General features: G+C 51.1%; 1 protein-coding gene across 1 annotated transcript in view; it reads right to left on the minus strand.

Annotated features, from left to right (window-relative positions):
- LOC146868232 (ATPase family AAA domain-containing protein 3-A) overlaps nt 1-21,405 on the minus strand; it is a 347,678-nt gene that overhangs the window by 175,884 nt on the left and 150,389 nt on the right. The window contains exon 10 of the mRNA XM_085609537.1: nt 5,616-5,741. Within this exon, the coding sequence (XP_085465663.1) occupies nt 5,616-5,741 (126 nt within the window). The remainder of the gene's footprint in view (nt 1-5,615; nt 5,742-21,405) is intronic.

Here is a 21,405-nt window from a genome sequence, read left to right on the forward strand (position 1 = left end):
ACCTGATACTCTGAGGCAAGCATGGAGCCTGATAATGTTGATGTTTACTTCCATTGAGCTGGTGTCTGCTGCCTTTCAAACTCATTGATTTTTTGCATTGGATATTATTTTCCCATATTCTACTAGTTTTGACCCACGTTGCTTATATTGCTCCGGGAGATCCCGTATTAGATCCTGCATCATTGTGCCCCCCTGTATCTAGATAGGAGACCCACTGAGTATGATATTCTAAGGTGGTTGGCTGCTTGGGCTGTCACACACTTAGCAGCAGCATCATACTTTTTGCTCACCTGCTAAGTGGGAGGGGCATCATCACTACCCTTGCGAGTTGATCAATTTCTGAGCTTTATGTACTACCAGTGAGTCAGGAGGGACATGTCCTTTGATATAAGTGGGGTCAGTTGGCGAGGTCTTGTACTTTTTTGTCAACCTGTTGTGTTAGGACCTTTGCTTTTATGGGTTGCTTAAAGATTTCAGCTGTGGGGGTTAATCATGCCCTTTAAAATAGGTAAGAACTTAACTGCATGTGTGATTTGGAGAGGGTTTTGACAAGAAAGTCGTCCTCATCCTGTGCAAGCATTTTTATCTTATGGTGTGCGGTCCTGCGGAGAAACTCGTGGTATGAAGTAGTGTTTTTTGGTGGTGAGGGTTTAGAAGGATATAAACCTGGGTCTGTATCCTCCCCTAAAGGTCAACATCATAGTTGTCCCACGACTGGTCAACATCCCCAGTGTCACCATGTAGATCGGGGAAGTAAGATGCGTCATAGGGGTCAATATGGTGAGTTGTACTATGTTCCCCTAAGGATGATGTTCTGGGTGACCCTTGTGGGTGAGCATAAGAGGAGCGCAGTGGTGATGTCGGTGGAACTGGAGGAGGTGGCAACAGTGGAAGCAAGGGAGGGGAGGAGGAGAGAGTAAAGGTAGTGGAGGAGGTGGTGTTTCTGGAGGAAACTGTGTGGAGCTAGTACCCCTATCGCTTCTTGCGTGGAGAGTTTGGTAACTAAGGCCCCATGAGGATCTTTTCAAAAGTCTTTTCCTCTGTGGAAGTGTTTCTGTATGTGGAGCAGGTGGTTTGGTAACCACTCTTCCTGTGTCCATGTTCATGAAGTGTCTTTGCATCGAGGTGTTCTTGCAATCTGGTGCGGATAGGCTCGACCGGGGGTTCCTTCAGCTATGAGGCTATTTTTGCGTCTTTCAGCATCAAGAGTTTTGGGCGCCGAGAGTTTGAGTGCTGAAGATGTTTTTGATGCCGGAGGACTTGGCATGGTGAGCTTTTTTGGGTGCCGAAGGAGTTTGTCATGTTCATGTGACGTCAATTTAGTCTCCGAAGGTGATGAAGGCTTTTTAGGTGTGTATGAGTCTTCGACGCGGGCTCCGAAAGGGGCTTTGACTTCGTACTGGTCGCTGCATTTGACTATTCGGTGCCTGTAGAGGTCTATTTAGGTGGAGGGACAAGTTTCTGCTCCTTTGTCTTTTTTTTTTTTTTTTTATAAATTTTATTGTGCAGAGAAAAAGGGTACAAGCACGGGCCTACAACCTCCTGGGCCGGCCGCTAGTATTCAGAAATGATCAAGCAGTTCAGAAGCCATGACTGGCCCACAGGGGCTCCGCTAAATTACAGGGGATCAGACTGCACATAAGGGACGTCAGGATACACCCTTTTGACATAAATATCAACAAAAGTAAAGAAAAACAAAAAGCAAGGCGAAAAACATTGAAAAGGCGTCTAACCACAGCAGAGGAACTCCACACCCGACCACCCTAGGGTGGTCAATAAAAAGGGGGTCTGAGAGGGAGGGGGGGGGGGCCACGGGAAAACCAAATCTATACACAGATGAACAAATTAAGCAAGGAACCCTCAAGGATCAGGGGGACAAGGCAACCTCAGACGTATCCACCAGGGGGGGAGAACAGATAGTCCCTCGATACACATTCCACTGACCCCAGGTTCTACCCCACGCCCCCGGTTTACCACGAGCCACATACACCGTCTTCTCCCTGAACATGCACCAGTCCATGTTCTCCTTCCATACGGACACGGTGGGAGGCTGTTGGGAACCCCAAAGCTGCGCAATATCTCTCTTTGCGATCATGTTCCCAAGGGCCGCCCACCGAGCCTGGGCCGCATTATAGTCATTGGGCTCCCACACATTCTGAACACATCGGCGCACCTCCGGCAGCAGAGCGACCCCAGTGACCCGTTTCAGAACATCATGCACCTGGCGCCAATATTCCGCCACCTCGCGGCACTCCCAGAGGATGTGGAGAAAGGTGGCACTGAGCCCACAGCCACGCTTACAGAGCCCGTCGTCAGAAAACCCCATCGAGACCAAACGGGGACCCGTCACATAGACACGATGAAGAATCTTAAGCTGGACCAGACGGAGACGGGCCGGGATGGCAACCTCCTTAGGGGATGACAGCGCAGACTGCCAGTCCTCGTCGTCCAGCTCAACCCCATCTCCCGTCCATGCCTCCCGAAGACGCACCAAGAGATCGGCCCGATTATTTATTAGTTTTTTATAAATCAAAGAGATAGTACTGTCGGGGACGTGTCCGTCGAGTATACGGTCCTCGAGAGGCGAAGAGACAGGGACCGTGTGCTCCTTTGTCTTTTGCCGGATACCCTCCATGGCCCGAGGGTATTGGGGTTCTGTGAACCAGGGTGTGCGTTTTGGTTAGGGCGTGGGAGGCTTTTGGTAATGTACTCACGTGCCCCAATAGTCTGATTCGAAATGTCCACTGCTGTGTAGTAGAATTAGGGCATCCATTGGCTTCTCCCTCCTCCGCGTCCTCCTCAGCATGGAAGCTTGGAGGTTGGTCTCTGAAGATGTTGGATGCATCGTTGGTTTGAGTCATCTACATTAGAGTATGTGCCCAGCACCGTTCTCTATGTTGACAAGAGTTTTCTTTGTCCGAAATGCCAAGCAGGCTTCACACGAGGTTTCATCATGTTCTAGAAACAGGCAGAGGTTTCAGACAGGGTGTTGGTCTGGGCCGGAGTATTTGGCGTGGCACTTGGGGCAGAAGCTGAAGGGAGTTTTTCCATCACTCCGTGCACGTCGAGTGAAAGAAGAGGTCAACGAAGGTGGAAGCTGAAGTAGAAAAACGGAACAACGAGTGTCAAAAAGATCAGTAGGTGTTGTTTCCCTATGCTATCCGTCGAAGGTTGACAAGTCGGCAGCTGAAGGAGGTCGCAGGAACGTGTTGAAGCTTCGATCCCGGAACTCCGAGATAGACATCCGTACCCGATAGCGGAGAAAAATAATCTAACATCAAAGCCAATGTCCATGTGTAATACAGAATGTAGGAGGAGTCACCTATACCTCGTGGCTCGAAAGACCTCTTCGAAGGTAAATAAGTTGCAAACATCCGACACGAGATGGCAGGGGTATGCTAAGCATATGTATCAACTGCCAACACATGCTACGAATAAGTGGTAAAATAATACATATAGCCAACAAGCCAATCGGCTAGAATGAAGTATGGTAATTTCTAGCTGTAAATTTTACTCTGCCCAGCCTGAGCAAACTGACTAGGCACTATTGGTCGTATGAGATCTGAAGTGCCGGCTGATAGCCAGAAACCGGTCCTAGGATGCTTGATTCCGGTCCAGGGAAGACATGGCTTGGCAGTTCGGGCTGGACTGTTCCCATGAGGCACAGGGTCAAGACTGATTTGCATATGGCCATGTCTAAACTGGGGTGGTGTAGTGGGCAAAAGAACGATGGATTTAACCCAGATCTCTTGACTGGGGGAGAATGTTTGCATTGTCAGCATTCCGTCCATCATCTGTTTGTTGTAACGCTTTTCGCCCTAAGTGGGATGGGTATTCCCAGACGTGGGACCCGTGCTCACTACGCCACTGGAGTCAAGCTATCCTGGCTGATGACGGCTGATAGCCAGAAACCGGTCCTAGGATGCTTGATTCCGGTCCAGGGAAGACATGGCTTGGCAGTTCGGGCTGGACTGTTCCCATGAGGCACAGGGTCAAGACTGATTTGCATATGGCCATGTCTAAACTGGGGTGGTGTAGTGGGCAAAAGAACGATGGATTTAACCCAGATCTCTTGACTGGGGGAGAATGTTTGCATTGTCAGCATTCCGTCCATCATCTGTTTGTTGTAACGCTTTTCGCCCTAAGTGGGATGGGTATTCCCAGACGTGGGACCCGTGCTCACTACGCCACTGGAGTCAAGCTATCCTGGCTGATGACGGCTGATAGCCAGAAACCGGTCCTAGGATGCTTGATTCCGGTCCAGGGAAGACATGGCTTGGCAGTTCGGGCTGGACTGTTCCCATGAGGCACAGGGTCAAGACTGATTTGCATATGGCCATGTCTAAACTGGGGTGGTGTAGTGGGCAAAAGAACGATGGATTTAACCCAGATCTCTTGACTGGGGGAGAATGTTTGCATTGTCAGCATTCCGTCCATCATCTGTTTGTTGTAACGCTTTTCGCCCTAAGTGGGATGGGTATTCCCAGACGTGGGACCCGTGCTCACTACGCCACTGGAGTCAAGCTATCCTGGCTGATGACGGCTGATAGCCAGAAACCGGTCCTAGGATGCTTGATTCCGGTCCAGGGAAGACATGGCTTGGTAGTTCGGGCTGGACTGTTCCCATGAGGCACAGGGTCAAGACTGATTTGCATATGGCCATGTCTAAACTGGGGTGGTGTAGTGGGCAAAAGAACGATGGATTTAACCCAGATCTCTTGACTGGGGGAGAATGTTTGCATTGTCAGCATTCCGTCCATCATCTGTTTGTTGTAACGGGTTTCTATTTAGGTCACTTGCTACTTCGAGATAGTACGCATTTTTAATTTACAGCAACTGGCAAAAAAATAAACATGCAAGTACATGTGGGATTCCATAGACTCATTTTATTTTAGGTAACCTAATCAGCTAGATTTAGCCGGGCATTTGCTCTCGAACAATTACTGCTGCGAGGCATTAGAAGACTGTTTTTGTCTTTGCTTTCCATACATTTAATCCCAGAAAAAAAGCTTTTTAGTTCACCAATACTATTAACCCTTGTAATGTTATCCCACCGCCAGAACCGAGATTATGAGACAGGTGGGTTTCCTAGGCTGATCCCCATAAATCCATTTACTTTATTTGTTCAACCAGATAAGAACAATAAATTATCCGACACAACGTAGACATTTGCAACCCTTTAATAAAAAACTTTACCACAGACCAGGGAATAAGCAGAAGCAATGAAAACCTACAAATACTCAGCCTCAATTATTTCAAGCAAAAGACCAGAATTAGGCTATAACCTAATGGCAGTGTCACAGTTATCACTTTTCATATAACTATTCACCAAAGAAAGACTTCACTCAAAGATATTCATCTATCAGTGACAGGTTTTACACTATATGGAGCTTGTTTAGGTTTTGTAGTTGATAGTGTACTGTACAGTATTCACCAGATCTTCAAGGCTGCTTCATATAATTCTACATCTCTGCAAAAAGTAGGTGGGAAATGCACAAAATCACATATAAATTACTAATTTACCTCAATGCACTGCTGTGATTATGTACGAATAAGACAGAAGCCCCAAAATATCCAACAGTGTTGGCAGCTTGCATGATGTCAGGTGATCTTACCTTAGCAAACAGTGTCTTCCCTGTTCCAGGTGGCCCATACATTAAGATGTTTCTGTACAGCCCTTTGTTCCTTTTTGTATTTCTGGTTGCAATTGCAATGTCTCTCACTCGTGCCTCTAGCTGGGGCTGCAAAAGAATCGCAGCACAAAAATCAAAATGTGGTAGAGGAGGAAAGCACAGCCCCAATAGTTAGAGCCCCAGATTTGACAAAACAGTTCTTAACGTTTCCTGTCAACCCAGATCGTCACTCCTAAGTGTAGTGCCGGTACACGCCAATAGGTTTCTTAGTATCTAGCCTCTCCATAGGTATGAAAGCATATAATGAAATTCTGGCTACATAGCCTGCATGGCGTTTAAATAAGTTTGCAATAAAAGGAACAGCTGCAGAACTGAAAAACTGTCTTGTTTCTTTATTCACACAGAGTGGATCAAAAGGAACAGGCGCATGGTACATGCCAAGCAAGAAAAGGCGTTGAGCAATACCAGAAGGACAGAAGCTAGAGCAGGCCTTTGGGTACAACTTTTTTTTGTTGGTTTACAGCAACCCTAGAACTGTAAGCAAACACATCAAATGTACGCATTTGGAGGCAGTGCACCACAAAGTCCACTTCAGCCCTCCACATCAGCGGGTCAGATGGTTCTTTCATTAAGTACTCTCAGTTAAGAGATGCTACCCATCAATACATTCAGAAACGGACTGGACTTCTCAGAGGATGTAAAGTAGGAAAAGCAAAGATCAGTCTTTCATGAGGTTTAAGGTTTAAACAAACTGACAAATATCCCGGAACCACCTGTAAAGTGATGAAGACCCAATGCTCGATCCGTTGTAGAACAAACAAGGTATCTGCTTTTATAAAAGTGGAAGTCTGCGATAAAGCATATCATAGTAAGGTACTTAATACACTACAAACGCTCCTTCATTAAGGAAAAACTGGAACCAAATTTATCATAGATGTATCATTCCTTCCCTTCTTCTGTTCACAAAGCGCTGCGGAGTCAGAGTGCACACGGCGTGAACGCAAAAGATACTGATCTCTCGCATACACGGTTCCACTTCCACAGATGCCAATCATAATGAGATGTCCTTCAACTTGTCTTTTTGTTCCCCACTGGGTTTCATCTTCTATTTACGGCATGTCTAAGCAGGAGGTTCTCATCTGCAGGTTCAAGGCAGTGTGAGGGAGAGGAAACGGTGAAAAAGAGTGATAACAGAAAACGAGATAGGTAAGAGAAATGAAAAGCAGTAAAATTAAGTAGTGGGAAGGGCAATAACAGAAATACGTGAAGTGGAGGGGTGCACTTTCAATAGAGGGAGAACGCAAAAGAAGAGAGCTAGGAAGAAAGGACGTAGAAAAGATGGGGAGAAAAAGGTGACAGGCAAAAATAAGGGGTTGAAAGGAAAAATATGTAGTGCCAAAAATGAGAAACAAATACATGGAGAGAAAAGAAGATAGATGGAATAAAAAAAGAAGACAATAATGTATTGGATAGAGCAACAGATGGGATGAAATGAAAGTGTTGACACTGACAGATGAAAAAATTCACCACTGTGTTATGATTTCGGTGTGAAATTTAGAAAAGGATCACCTCCACCGCCTCCCAAGGAGGGGATATACTGCCTGTTTGCTTATGGCCTTTCCACAGCCATTTTGGCATCCACAGCTTTAAATCTTGCAGCCTTGAGGGCAGAGATCAGGCACGGACACACCAGACGACACAGCACAGTATACTTATTGCCCTCTACGCTTTGGAATGCCAAGGTCCAACCTTTATTATCCTGGTTCCAAAGACTGATCATAAGGCTGGGGAGGGACTAAATGCATTAAATTATCATATTCTTATTCTAAAAGCAAGAGAAAACGGTCACATTCCACATAGCAGTACAAACCAAGGATACAATGTGAGCTAAAACATCTTGACACTGACACATACAAACACACCAACAACAACAACAACATACACTTTGAAGCTCGTGCTGAATTTAAAGTAGGCTACTCAAAGGAAGGGCAATATGTAGGGACCACCTAAGCAGCATCAAAGGTAAGACTACAGAAGCATCCTACTGACCAGTATCCCGGGTTTTTGGTTGAAAAATCGATAAATTGAGCCCAAAAACAATCAAAAATCCACTTCATAAAGTGGGGATGTTGTGAAAATTGAGCTAGGTACAGCATAACGTAATAAAGCCCAGCCAACAATAATACGTGAAAAGAAACAATACTTTAAAAAAAACCTTAACGAACAAGTTACTTACCTTCGGTAACGATGTATCTGTAAGAAACATTAGTTAGTTAGATTCCTCACCTTAGAATATCCCCAGGCGTCAGACTGGATCCAGAAAATTTTTGTAGCAATACCCCTTGCGCGTCGCTAGGCGTCGTCTGCGGCTCCACGTCCGTCGTTGGCGTCGTGCGCCGGAATGACGTCGGAGTACTTAGACGCCGCCCTCGCGCGCTGACGTCAGTTCTTGTACATAGCTTTCCGCGCCAGGAACGCAGAGCCATGCAAGAGACCGACACTGGTGCCAAAAAATCTAGGGCCCTGAAAAGGATAGCCTTAACCCTAGATGTCGGTTTGCAGAACGGGGAGGATGGGTGGGTCGGTGAGGAATCTAACTAACTAATATTTCTTACAGATACATCGTTACCGAAGGTAAGTAACTTGTTCATCTGAAAGAAACACGTTAGTTAGATTCCTCACCTTAGAATAGATACCCAAGCAATACCAACCCCGGCGGTGGGTCTGCGAACCAAGATCACACCAGAAAGTCCTGGAGGACAGAACGGCCAAAGAAGCCATCCCTCCGGACTTGGCTGTCTAGGCAATAGTGCCTGGCAAACGTGTGCAGCGAAGCCCACGTCGCCGCCTGACAGATGTCCTGCAAAGGGACTCCCCGTCCCAAAGCAGTAGTAGCCGCCGTGGCCCGAGTAGAATGGGCTCGCAGCCCAACAGGAGGGTCCTTTTTTGCCAAGGAATAACAGATTTTTATACACAAAACAACCCACCGGGAGATGGTCCGTTTGTGCACAGCTTTTCCCTTCTTAGCACCCACGTAGCCAACGAAAAGCTGGCCGTCCACCCGGAACTGTTTCGTGCGGTCCAAATAAAAGGAGAGCGCACGTTTTGGGTCCAGACGGTGGAGCCGCTCTTCCTCTTTGGAAGGATGCGGAGGTGGAAAGAAGGTGGGCAAGGTGACAGATTGCCCAAGATGAAAGGGGGTCACCACTTTCGGTAGAAAGGAAGGACGAGGCCGAAGGACAACCTTGTCCGGATGAACAGATAGAAAAGGAGGCTTGGACGACAGAGCCTGGAGCTCACTCACCCGTCTAGCCGAGGTGATGGCTACCAGGAAAGCAGTCTTAAGAGTGAGAAGACGAAGAGGACAATTGTGAAGAGGCTCAAAGGGAGCGCACATCAGAAATGTTAAGACAAGGTTCAAGTCCCACTGAGGCATTACGAAAGGGACAGGAGGGAACGTGTGAGTAATGCCTTTAAGAAAGCGTGACACTACAGGGGACTTGAAAAGAGAGGGCTGATCAGGAAGCCGTAAGAAGGCAGAGATGGCAGCAAGATAACCTTTCAAGGTGCCCAGGGCAGAGCCCTGCCGGGCCAAAGAAAGAAGAAAGAGGAGAACCTCAGAAAGAGGGGCGGAAAGGGGATCCACAGCCTTTGCTGTGCACCATGCCACAAATTTGTTCCACCAGCAGGCGTATACCGTCTTTGTGGAGGGACGCCAGGCTGCCAGAATGATATCACAGACTTCAGGAGGCAAGTCAAATGGCATCAACTGCCGCCGCTCAATCTCCACGCATGGAGGTGGAGGCTGGACAGGTTCGGGTGGAGGACCGTCCCCTGCTGCTGCGACAGAAGATCCTCCCGAAGGGGCAGACGTATCGGAGGATCGGTCAACATACTGAGTAGCTCGGGATACCAGTACCTTCGTACCCAATCCGGAGCCACCAAGATGACTTGGGCCCGGTTGCGCCTGATCTTCTTCAGCATTCTGGGCAGAAGTGGTATAGGCGGAAAGGCGTACAACAGACCGCAACTCCACTCGCGACGAAAAGCGTCGCCTAGCGAGTGCCGCCTTGCAAATTCCAACGCGCAGAACTGCTGACATTGCGCGTTCTCGTCGGTGGCGAATAGATCTAACCAAGGCTCACCCCACTGCTGAAAGAGACCTTGCGCCACCTCGGAGTTCAGACGCCATTCGTGATCCATCATGCACCGGCGGCTGAGTTCGTCTGCTCTGGCGTTCAGAGAGCCCGCCAGATGTTGAACCACCAGGGTGATGCCCTGGTGTTCCAGCCATGTCCAGAGGCGCAGAGCCTCCTGACAAAGGGTCCATGACCCCACCCCGCCCGGTTTGTTGCAATACCACATGGCGGTGGTGTTGTCCGTGAACACCTGCACGACACTTCCCCGGACAGAGGGAAGGAAGGCTTTCAGTGCAAGTCGGATCGCTCTCAGCTCCAACAAGTTGATGTGGAGGCGAGACTCCGCCAGAGACCAGAGGCCTCTGATCTCCGCCTCTCCCATATGGCCACCCCATCCCAGGAGGGACGCATCCGTCACTACGACATGCTCCGGTAGGGAGAGGCTCTTGCCCGTGACCCAATCGCGGTCCGTGAGCCACCACTGCAACTGCTGTGCAGTGCCCTTCGAGATCAAGACATGTTCGGACAGGTTGCCGTGATGCTGGGCCCACTGAAACTTCAGGTCCCACTGCAGAGCCCGCATGCGCCGCCTGGCGTGATGCACTAGTAGGATGCAGGAGGCCATCAGCCCCAGAAGCCGCAACCCTAGCCTGACCGAAACCCAGGATAGAGGCCGAAAGATGAGAATCAGGGCCTGTATATCCCGGACCCGCTGTTCCGGTGGATGGACCCGGAACTGCGCCGAATCGAGAACCGCTCCGATGAAGAGGAGCTTCTGAGAGGGGCTCAGGTGTGACTTCGGCACATTGATGGAAAACCCCAGCAAATGCAGGAGATCCGCCGTAGTCTGGAGGTGGGAGACGGCTGTCTGGGGAGAGCCCGTCTTCAACAACCAGTCGTTGAGATAGGGGAAGACTGGAATCCCTGATCTGCGCAGATGAGCTGCGACCACCGCCATCACTTTCGTGAAAACCCGAGGGGCACTGGTAAGGCCGAAGGGGAGAACGGTAAACTGAAAGTGCTCCTGACCCACCGTGAACCGCAGGTAACGCCGGTGGGCCGGCAGGACGGGGATAAGGAAATATGCGTCCTGCAAGTCCAACGCTAACATCCAGTCTCCAGGGTCTAGGGCAGCTAGAACCTGAGCCAAAGTCAACATTTTGAACCGTTCCTTCTGGAGGAAGGCATTGACATTCCTGAGGTCCAAGATAGGGCGTAGGCCTCCTTTGCCCTTCTTGGGAACCAGAAAGTAGTGGGAATAACAACCACGACCTACTTCTGGGCTCGGAACGCGCTTGACGGCCTCTTTGGCCAAGAGGGCCGAAACTTCCTCTTGCAGAAGATTCAAATTATCCTCCGAGATACGGTGGTGCTGCGGTGGCATGGCTGGAGGGGTCGTCTCGAAGGGGAGGGAGTAGCCCCTTCGGACGATTTGCAGCACCCACCTGTCCGAAGTAATGGTACGCCAGTGGAGCAGGTGATGGCGAAGGAATGGGCCTGAAAGCTCGGACTAGGAAGGCTTTGAGGCGGATGCTGCCGGGGTGGATGTGGACTGACCGCGTTGTCCTCCAGTACCGCCTCGGCGGAAACCACGTCCGCGACCAAGTGCAGGCTGGTTCTGCGGCCGGTGGCTAGGCGGACGTGAGGAGGTGCCCCTTCCTTGGCCACGAAAGGAGTGAAAAGCGGAAGTCTGTGGCCGCGGGGCCAAGAGGCCCAAGGACTTGGCCGTAGCCCGGGAGTCCTTGAAGCGAGCCAGCGCACTGTCCGCTTTCTCACCAAAAAGGCGAGCGCCATCAAAAGGCATGTCCATGAGTGTGCTTTGGACATCACCTGAAAAGGACGTGGACCGCAGCCAGGCGTGACGTCGAAGCGCCACCGTGGTGGAAATCGCCCTACCCAGCGAGTCTGTAGTGTCGAGTCCACATCGGATGGCATGGCGCGCTGCATCTCTCCCAGCGGCCAGAGCCGAGGAAAGCTGTGCCCGGGCCTCCTCCGGGCACAGTGGCAGCACTTCCTCCACCGCATCCCACAGAGAGTGGGAATAACGGTCCAAGAGACAGGTGGTGTTTAAAGACTGCAGGCCCAAACTGAGCGAGGAGAACAGCTTCTTACCGAACTGTTCCAGTCTCTTGGAATCCCGGTCCGGAGGAGCGGACAGGAAGGAGGATTGGGAGGTAGAGGCCTGGATAACCAGACTCTCGGGGGTGGGGTGTTGGGACAGAAAACTGGGGTCGCCCGGAGCAGGGCGGTGGTGCCTGGCAACGTTCCTATCCACAGGAGGGACTGTGGAGGGCTTGGACCAGGTGCCCTGCAGAACGTCAGTGAGGGCCTCATTGAATTGCAGTAGAGGCACAGTGGAGCATGCGGCAGACTGGAGCACCTCAGTGAGGATGTTAGTACTCACAGCCACAGCAGGCAGCTCAAGCCCAAGAGCCGCGGCCGCCTTGCGCAGCACCACAGAAAAAGCTGCACCCTCCTCCGAAGCCACAGTCGGAGGAGAGATTAATCCAGTGTCCGGTGAGGTATCCAATCCACTGGCCTCCCCCAGTTCATCTGCCCAGTCCTGAGAAAGTTGCCCTTGAAGGGCCATAGGGTCCTCAGACCCCTCCCAGTCGCCCCAGTCATCCGATTCCTGGTAAACAGGAGGAATGATCGGAGCCGGTCGATAGACAATATGTGTCTCTAGCGGCGTCGGATGCGGCGTCGGGCGGGGCCGCATCGGCGTCTGGACCGGACAGGGGCTGAACCGGGGATCGACGTCGGGGGTGGTACCGGTGTCGGCGCCGGCGGAGGAGGCGTGACGAGGTCGACCGGCGTCGACGGGGGCCCAGGCACGGGCCCCTCGGGGACCTGCGGCGCCGGGGCTGGAGCCGCCGGCACGCAAGGTTGCCCAGTCGAGTTCGCGGGGCCCGAAGGCGCGCCAGCGGGCGTCGACGGCGCGACCATGCTCCTCATGGCCGAGAGGAAGGCACTGACCTCCGTCGGCGCCGCGTCAATCCCAGGGACCGGCGGGTATGGGGATTTGCGCGGCGCCTGCGGCTCCAGCGGAGCCGCGGGGGTGAACCACCCGGACCCTCGGCCGAGTCGCGCGACCGGCGAGGGGAGTCCGAAGAGCGGTGTCGCCTCTTGGACTTCTTAGAGCGCTTCGACTTACCCGAAGACTTCGAGCCAGACGAGCGACGATGTCGAGTGCGGCTCCGCGACCGATCCTTGGACCTCCTCCTGGACCGGGATCGAGAGGTGCGCGGAGCCGACTGGCGAAGCTCGAGAAGCTTGCGGGACCGCTCCCGCCTAGCTTTCGAGGTCAGGGCCATACAATCGGAGCACGACTCCATGTCGTGGTCGAGGCCCAAGCAGTACAGGCACCGGCGGTGATGATCGGTCACCGACAACAGTCGGTGACAGTCGTCGCAGGCCTTGAAACCAGGCATCCTACCGGCACCAGAGTCGAGAAGTGACCAAAAAGAGTCGAAAAAGTTAGTCAAAAATTGACTAAAGGGGTAGCTCTCCCGGATCGGCGCTTACTGGCGCGGAAAAAAGAAGAACTGACGTCAGCGCGCGAGGGCAGCGTCTAAGTACTCCGACGAGGTCATTCCGGTTTACGACGCCAACGACGGACGCGGAGCCGCAGACGACGCCTAGCGACGCGCAAGGGGTATTGCTACAAAAATCTTCCGGATCCAGTCTGACGCCTGGGGATATTCTAAGGTGAGGAATCTAACTAACGTGTTTCTTTCAGATATTTTCATACTGCAAAAAAATAAATACAAATGTTAGTGATATCAAGCCTCTAGTCTTAGTCAAAAGTAATTGAGTAAATTATTGAAGGGAAAGGCCCTTTTCTGCTACTGGTATACCAGTTCACTGGAAAACCAGGGATGTCTCACTAAAGGGCTCCCTTAACTTAGGGACCATTGTAGCTTTGGTATTGTAGGTGACAGTCAAATAGAACCAACAGTCCCTCATAAATTTCACTAAGGGCCTGATTTAGATCTTGAAGGACAGGTGACGGATATCCTGTCGGCCGAAATATAAATCGGATAGGATATAATGGGATTTATATTTTGGCGGACGGGATATCATTCACCGTTGTCACGGAGGAACACATCTGCCAATATCTATATCACTCCCTAAGTGGTGGAGAAGGTTGTGGGTGGTATTTGCAGTCACAGAGCAGACTTGCAAAAGAGTTCTGATGGGCCCAGCTATCCATTTCACAAACTTAAGACTCCAGAAGATTCGGGATGACTGCATGACCTCTGCAGAACTCTGAAAGGGGGTAGGAGGGGAAGAATGTTAGAAAGTGGACCTCAAATGTATTGTAGCATGGCCAACCTCAAAGTTTTTCTTTAACATGGGATGAGATAGTGGGCTGTCCTCTCGGTCATCAAGAGCATCTGCAGGTGGAAGTCGCCCTCCTTGTGTACAGTGGGAATTTTGACCTGATGGTGCTGCATATCGTATTGGAGCACTGCATGGTAAACAGTGGTGGTGGGGCTTTGGCGGGGTAAGGATTGAGGTCGGAATATTCTGTGGTGAAGGGGTGGAGGAGGAGGGAGTAGACCCCATAATTGTCCATGGATTTTCCCCTTCTCGGGGCATAAAGAGGTCATCACATGGGTCCTGTGGGGAGATCAAGACTAACAGGGTCTGAGTCAGTATCCTGTGGGTCACAGTCAGGTGAATGTAGAGGTAGTTGTGTGAAGGTGGTGTTGCAGGTGCAGGTGGAAAATATGTGGGCAGGTGGCAGAGTCCCAAACTCTTTTGCAGGTTGGTGTTATGTGAGGCTGAAAGCCTGTTCTTTCTCCAAGGCCAGCCTGTATTTTCTCAGGATTCAAATGAGTCCTACAGCTGGGAACTTGGCAAGGTTCTTGCCAGTGTCAGGCTGAATAAACAGTTTTTTTTCCTGTTTGACATCAAGGACCTCAGAAAGTTTATAGACTACTGAACCCTCAGTGATGTCTGAGTTTTGCATTGAGGGTTTGTCGAAGAGTGTTTCGGTGGCAGTGCAGCTTTTGGCATCGATTTCGGATTCGAGTGGGCCTTTTAAGCAGCTCAGCGCCTATCGGGGGGACTTTGGTAGGCATACATTCAGTCTCTTGAATTTGGGTAGTGACTATCAGTGGGGTCAAACCTGAAGATTTATATAATTTTCACTTGACTCGGGGCTAAAGGCCCAACTGCCATGGAAGCGATGCTCTGCCTTTGATGAAGGGCGTTTCTGGGGTTGAGAATGACCTTCGGGTGCCTGAGGCACCGAAGAGGCATGGAGAGCCTACTTCACATGGGGTGTGTGCTGGCCTCTGACTCATAGCAAGCTCTTTCTCCTCCTCCTCTGCTGCTTTGGAGGCCTCTGAGAAGATTGCCTCTTGGGTTTCTGCAATGATGGAGGGCCTGGCCTGTTCCCAACGCCCAGCTGATCTTCCAAGTTGCAGATGTTAGGAGTCGTGTGAGAGGCTTGCAGCTGCATCTTATGATGAGCCGATCATGATTTTCTATGGTACGGTACGAACCAGAAGGAGAAGGAGTGGCAGATGTAGCAGGGGTCTTGTGGGTTGGCGAGGCACAAGTTACAGATGCCTTTTTGATGTCACTCCATCTAGGGCACAAATGGAAGGGTATACGTTACACGCTCTCACCCTTAGTGCATTCTCCGAGATATGAAAAAGAAGACTAAGTTTCACCTACAAATTCGACATGAAAAGCATCAGGTCTGGAGCTACATTCACCAACGTCCGAGCATGATTACGGAAGAAAACACTCTAGGAGACACACCTGCAACAAACACACAAATATATATAGATATATGTACACACACACAGATTTACACAAAATATATATTTAGGAATTTTTTTCACTGAGAAAAAAAAACAAAGTTTAAAGTAACATTATAGTTAGGTGAGAATTTCAGTGACAACATAACGTTTTAAATGTACAAAACACCAGTTCTAGATAGCTCTGGTGTCTATAACTCGTACGCTAAGGTAACCGTAACACGCATACATGCCCAATTTTCTTATCAATAATTTCAGTGCAAATGTTGCAGTGATGTTATCAATGTCATAGAAAAGGTCAGGAGTAACATAATATGTGGGGCAATGTGGGAGAATTAGCAGTGCATGGCAAGGACACGAGAAAAGACCCCCGGGGACCCCATCCCCCGGGCCGTAGAGCAATTCAGAGGAGAGAGGGGCCACACAGCCCCTCACTGTGAGCCTAAGAAGGCCATGGGGACCCCATCCCCTGTGGCAAATTCAAGTACTCTGTCCCGGGGAGCCACCTTTAGGACTTAGAGTAGTTGAAACAAGTGTTTGCTCCTGTCTGGCAGGAGCATTTTCATGCCTTCCCTGTCTGCAGCAGCGCAGGGAGAAAAGGCAAGTCTGCTCCCAGCTGGCGGGTGATTTAAAAATGCTCCCACTGGGTGGGAGCACACTCCGACTCCCTGCACTGATGCAGGCAGGTAAACAGATATTGTTCCCAGCCAGACGGAGAATTGCCAGCTCCTGCAGTATGGGCCCATACTGCAGGAGCTGGCTTGGTGGGTGTCCTGTGTGAGCACTGGGCACCCACCTATAATTTAGAGAGGCCCCATTTGATGGGGTCACAATAGGGCCCGCGGCCCCCTCTCTTTTCAAATTATATGTGGCTACATTAGATGGGGTGCTGGGGCCCAACAAGGCTCAGGGAGTGGGGATCGCGCGGCTACTCTCCCCTTTATAGTCATACGCGGGCCCAGGGATGGGGTCCACGGGACTTAAGGCTCGGTGAGGAGCAGGTCAGGGCCCCCCTCCCCTTTTTATTGGAATTCGGCTGCAGGGCATGAGGTCCCTGGGGTCACTATTGGCTTGGGAAGCAGGGTTGTGCACCCCCTCCCACTTGCATAATGTTTTGGCCCCCAGGGGAAGTGATCCTCAGGACCACTATTGGCATGCGCGGCCTCCCCTTAAAATTAAACCCTCTGCAGCGTGTGAGATCTGCCTGCGTGCAGCGGGCGGTTGGCTTTAAATATGGTAAACAAATATTAGTTTACGTTAAAAAAAACATAAAAGTTTAAAGTACATAATGTTTTAAACATACAGAACCACTGTTAGAGCAGACGACGAAAGCACTAGCTGGGTGGGAGAGACTAAAACTGGCCTGGTTTGGGCGCATTGCGGCGGTTAAAATGACTGTGTTGCTGAGAATACTATATATTTTACAGCAACTGCCTTTGGTTTAACCCCAAAGGTGATGCGCTCCCTCCGGTTGGCTATCAACAAATTTGTTTGTGGAGGGAAATGTCAAAGCCCAAGCAGGAGGCGCAGCTCTCCCTGTACTGCAGAGATACCTACAGGCCTCTCACCGTAGATATATTGTTGAGTGGAATCGGCCACTCTCCGAAAAGCATTGGACCTTCATGGACCAGGCAGTCGCCGGGATTAATATCTGGAGAGAGGCCTGGCTACCGCGCAAATTATGGGCCTGGGGTCTCTACTCGTCACCAGTCACTGCGGCCACGATGAAGGTGTGGGACACAGTGGCAGGCAGAAAAGGGCTGACTACTTTTTCTTCCTCAATGTCCCCTATTGTTGACAACCCGGACTTCCCGCCGGGCTGTAAATCCAAGTTGTTCCAGAGATGGAGAGAGGCGAGGTGTAAGAAAATTGGTTAACTGTTTGATAGCCAGGGTATCATCCCATACGAGCAGTTAAGACGCGATTACGATTTGCCTAAAGCCGATGAATTTCACTATCTCCAACTTCGGCACTGGGTAGCCTCCTCATCATACATAGAACAAGCTTCGGAAGATATGCACCGTATCTCAGACCAGTTCACCATGTTGGCCACAGGACAGGGGGGGGGGGGGGGGGATGAAAGGACAACTTCAGTGGGAGGAGGAATTAGGTTGAGCCTTGACGGACAAAGACTGGGAAATTATCCATTATAGGGCACACCACACAGTACTGCTGGCACCGAATCAGGTTTCAAAGTCACGTCATACTGGTATCTCACACCGGCGCGTATACATACCTGGAACAAAAATCACACTGAAGAGGTTTGGCGAGGATGCGGTCTCCCTTGCGCATCTGCTTTGGCATTGCCCGCGTTTAGAACGCTTTTGGGAAGGAGAATGACAGACCATGCCTTTGACACGGATATCCCACGATTTCGGGTGTATACTTTGCTGGATCTCTCAAACGCACTGACATTTCCCTGCGTTCCTTGCAGGGTAGGCAGATAGCGCTGGCGTTACTGGCAGCTACACAGACACTTTTGGTACAGTGGGGCACAGCGAATGTTCCTGACCATACGGCATGGGTCCATCGACTTTGGTTAACCCTGGCCATGGAACGCCTTTCATTTATTCAGGAACACAAAGGGGAGAAATGCACAAGTTACTTATTAGTAGTGATAGATGCCTTACCTTAGAATTACCCCCAGATCCGGAAAGTTTTTCGTCAGCAGTACCCCTGCGCGTCGGAAGGTGGTGTCGTGCAGCTCCGCGTCCGTTGTTGGCGTCGTGGTCGCCGAGATGACGTCGCGGCAGCTACTCAGACGCCGCCCTTGCGTGCTGACGTCAGTTCTGTACACGACTTTCTGCACCAGGAAAGCAAAGCCATGCAAGACACTGACCACTGGTGCCTGAAACTAGGGCCCTGAAAAGGATGACCTTAACCCTAGAAATCAGTTCGCAGAACGGGGAGGATGGGGCGGTAAGGAATCTATTACTACTAATGTTTCTTACAGATATATCGTTACCGAAGGTAAGTAACTTGTGCATTTGAATGAAACACATAGTGATAGATTCCTTACCTTAGAATAGGTACCCCAGCAATACCAACCCCGGTGGTGGGTCTCCGAACCAAGATCACACCAGAAAGTCCTGGAGAACAGAACGTCCAGGCAGTAATGCTTGGTAAACGTGTGCAGCGATGCCCACATAGCTGCCTGACAGATGTCCTGCAAGGGAACTCCCCGTCCGAAAGCAGTAGTGGCTGCCGTCGACCTGGTAGAATGGGCGAGTAGCCCCACCGGAGGCTTCTTTTTAGCCAAAGAATAACAAACCTTTATGCACACAGAGAGATGGTCTGCTTGTGCACAGCCCAACCTTTCTCGGTGCCCACGTAGCCAACAAAGAGCTTGTCATCCACCTGGAACTGTGAAGTGCGATTCAGGTAGAAGGAGAGCGCACGTTTTGGGTCCAGACGGTGGAGCCTCTCTTCCTCTTTTGAGGGATGCGGAGGCGGAAAGAAAGTGGGCAAAGTGATGGTCTGCCCGATGTGAAAGGCAGTGACAACCTTTGGCAGGAAAGATGGACGAGTCCTTAGAACAACTTTGTCCGGATGGACAAAGAGAAAAGGAGGTTTAGAAGAAAAAGCCTGGAGCTCACTCACTCTTCCGGCAGATGGGATGGCAACCAGGAAAGCAGTCTTTAAAGTGAGAAGACGAAGAGGACAGTTGTGAAGTGGCTCAAAGGGAGCACACATTAGATATGTCAGAACCAGGTTCAAGTCCCACTGAGGCATTATGAAAGGAACAGGAGGGAAAAGATGAATAATTCCTTTTAAGAATCTATTTACAATAGGGGACTTGAAAATGGAAGGCTGATCTGGAAGCCGTAAAAAGGCTGAAATGGCCAAGAGGTAGCCCTTGATAGTGCCCAGAGCAGAGCCCTGCTGGGCCAGGGAAAGTAGAAATAGAAGGACCTCTGAAAAAGGGGCAGAGAGGGGATCCACAGCCTTTGCTGTGCACCATGCCACAAACTTATTCCACCTGCAGGCGTATACCGTCTTAGTGGAGGCCCGCCAAGATTACATTACAAACTTCGGGAAGCAGGTCAAAAGACGTCAACTGCCGCCGCTCTATCTCCACGTAAGGAGGTGGAGGCTGGACAGGTTCGGGTGGAGGACCGTCCCCTGGTGCTGCGACAGAAGATCCTCCTGAAGAGGCAGTTGGATTGGGGGGGGATCGATGGCCATGCTGAATTGCTCGGGATACCATACTCTTCGAGCCCAGTCCATAGCCACAAGAATGACTTGGGCCCGGTCGCGCTTGATCTTCTTCGGCACCCTGGCAGAAGTGGTATAGGCGAAAAGGCATACAACAGACCGCAACTTACTCACGACGAAAAGCGCCGCTGAGCGAGTGCTGCCTTGGAAATTTCAACGCGCAGAACTGATGACATTGCGAATTTTCTTCGGTGGCAAATAGATCTAACCAAGGCTCTCCCCACTGCTGAAAGAGACCTTGTGCCACGTCCGAGTTTAGACGCCATTCATGATCCATCATGCACCGGCAGGTGAGTTTGTCCGCCCTGGCGTTCAGAGAACCACCAGGGAAATGCCCTGATGTTCCAGCCATGTCCAGAGACGCAGAGCCTCCTGACATAGGGTCCAGGACACCACCCGCCCTGTTTGTTGCAGTACCACATGGCGGTGGTGTTGTCCGTGAACACCTGCACCACTCTTCCCCGGACAGAGGGAAGGAATGCCTTCAGTGCAAGTCGGATCGCTCGAAGCGCCAGAAGGTTGATGTGGAGCCCGGACTCCGCCGGAGACCAGAAGCCTCTGATATCCATTTCTCCCATGTGGCCGCCCCATCCCAGGAGGGACGCGTCCGTCACAACTGTGTGCTCCGGATGGGGAAGGGAGAGGGATCTGCCACTGACCCAATCGTGATTCATGAGCCACCATTGCAATTGTTGTGCAGTGCCCTCTGCGATCTGGACGTGATCGGACAGGTTGCCCTGATGTTGTGCCCACTGGAACTTCAGGTCCCACTGCAGAGCCCGCATATGCCATCTGGCGTGATCCACTAGCAGGATGCAGGAGGCCATCAGGCCCAGAAGCCGGAGGGTCATTCTGACCGAAACCCGGGATAGAGGCTGAAAGATCGGAATCATAGCCCGAATATCCCAGACTCGCTGCTCAGGAGGATAAACCCGAAACTGCGCCGAGTCCAGAACCGCTCCGATGAAGAGAGGCTGCTGCGAGGGAATCAGGTGCGACTTCGGCACATTGATGGAGAACCCCAGCAAATGCAGGGGGTCGGCTGTAGTCTGGAGGTGGGAGACGACTGCTTGGGGTGAGCCCGCCTTCAACAACTTGTCGTCGAGATAGGGGAAGACTGGAACCCCAGATCTGTGCAGATGAGCTGCGACCACCGCCATCACCTTCGTGAACACCCGAGGGGCACTGGTAAGGCCGAAGGGAGCACGGTAAACTGAAAGTGCTCATGGCCTACCGTGAACCGCAGGTAACGCCAGTGGGAGGGCGGGGAGGTGGAAATATGCGTCCTGCAAGTCCAACGCTACCATTCAGTCTCCAGGATCGAGGGCAGACAAGACCTGAGCTAGTGTCAACATCTTGAACTTCTCCTTCCGGAGGAAGGAGTTAACGTTCCTGAGGTCCAAGATAGGACGCAGGCCCTTGTCCTTCTTGGGGCCCAGAAAGTAGGGGGAATAACAACCACGACCCACTACAGGCCCAGGACTGCGTTCAATGGCTCCTATGGCCAAGAGGGCCGTGACTTCCTGCTGAAGAAGCGCAAGATGGTCCCCCGACATGCAGTGGTATTGAGGTGGCATGGCTGGAGGGGTAGTCTCGAAGGGGAGGGACCCTTCGGACTATTAGCAGCACCCACTTGTCTGAGAT

The sequence above is a fragment of the Triturus cristatus genome, chromosome 1_2 (assembly GCF_964204655.1).
Source record: "Triturus cristatus chromosome 1_2, aTriCri1.1, whole genome shotgun sequence".
In the NCBI taxonomy this organism is placed as follows: domain Eukaryota; kingdom Metazoa; phylum Chordata; class Amphibia; order Caudata; family Salamandridae; genus Triturus; species Triturus cristatus.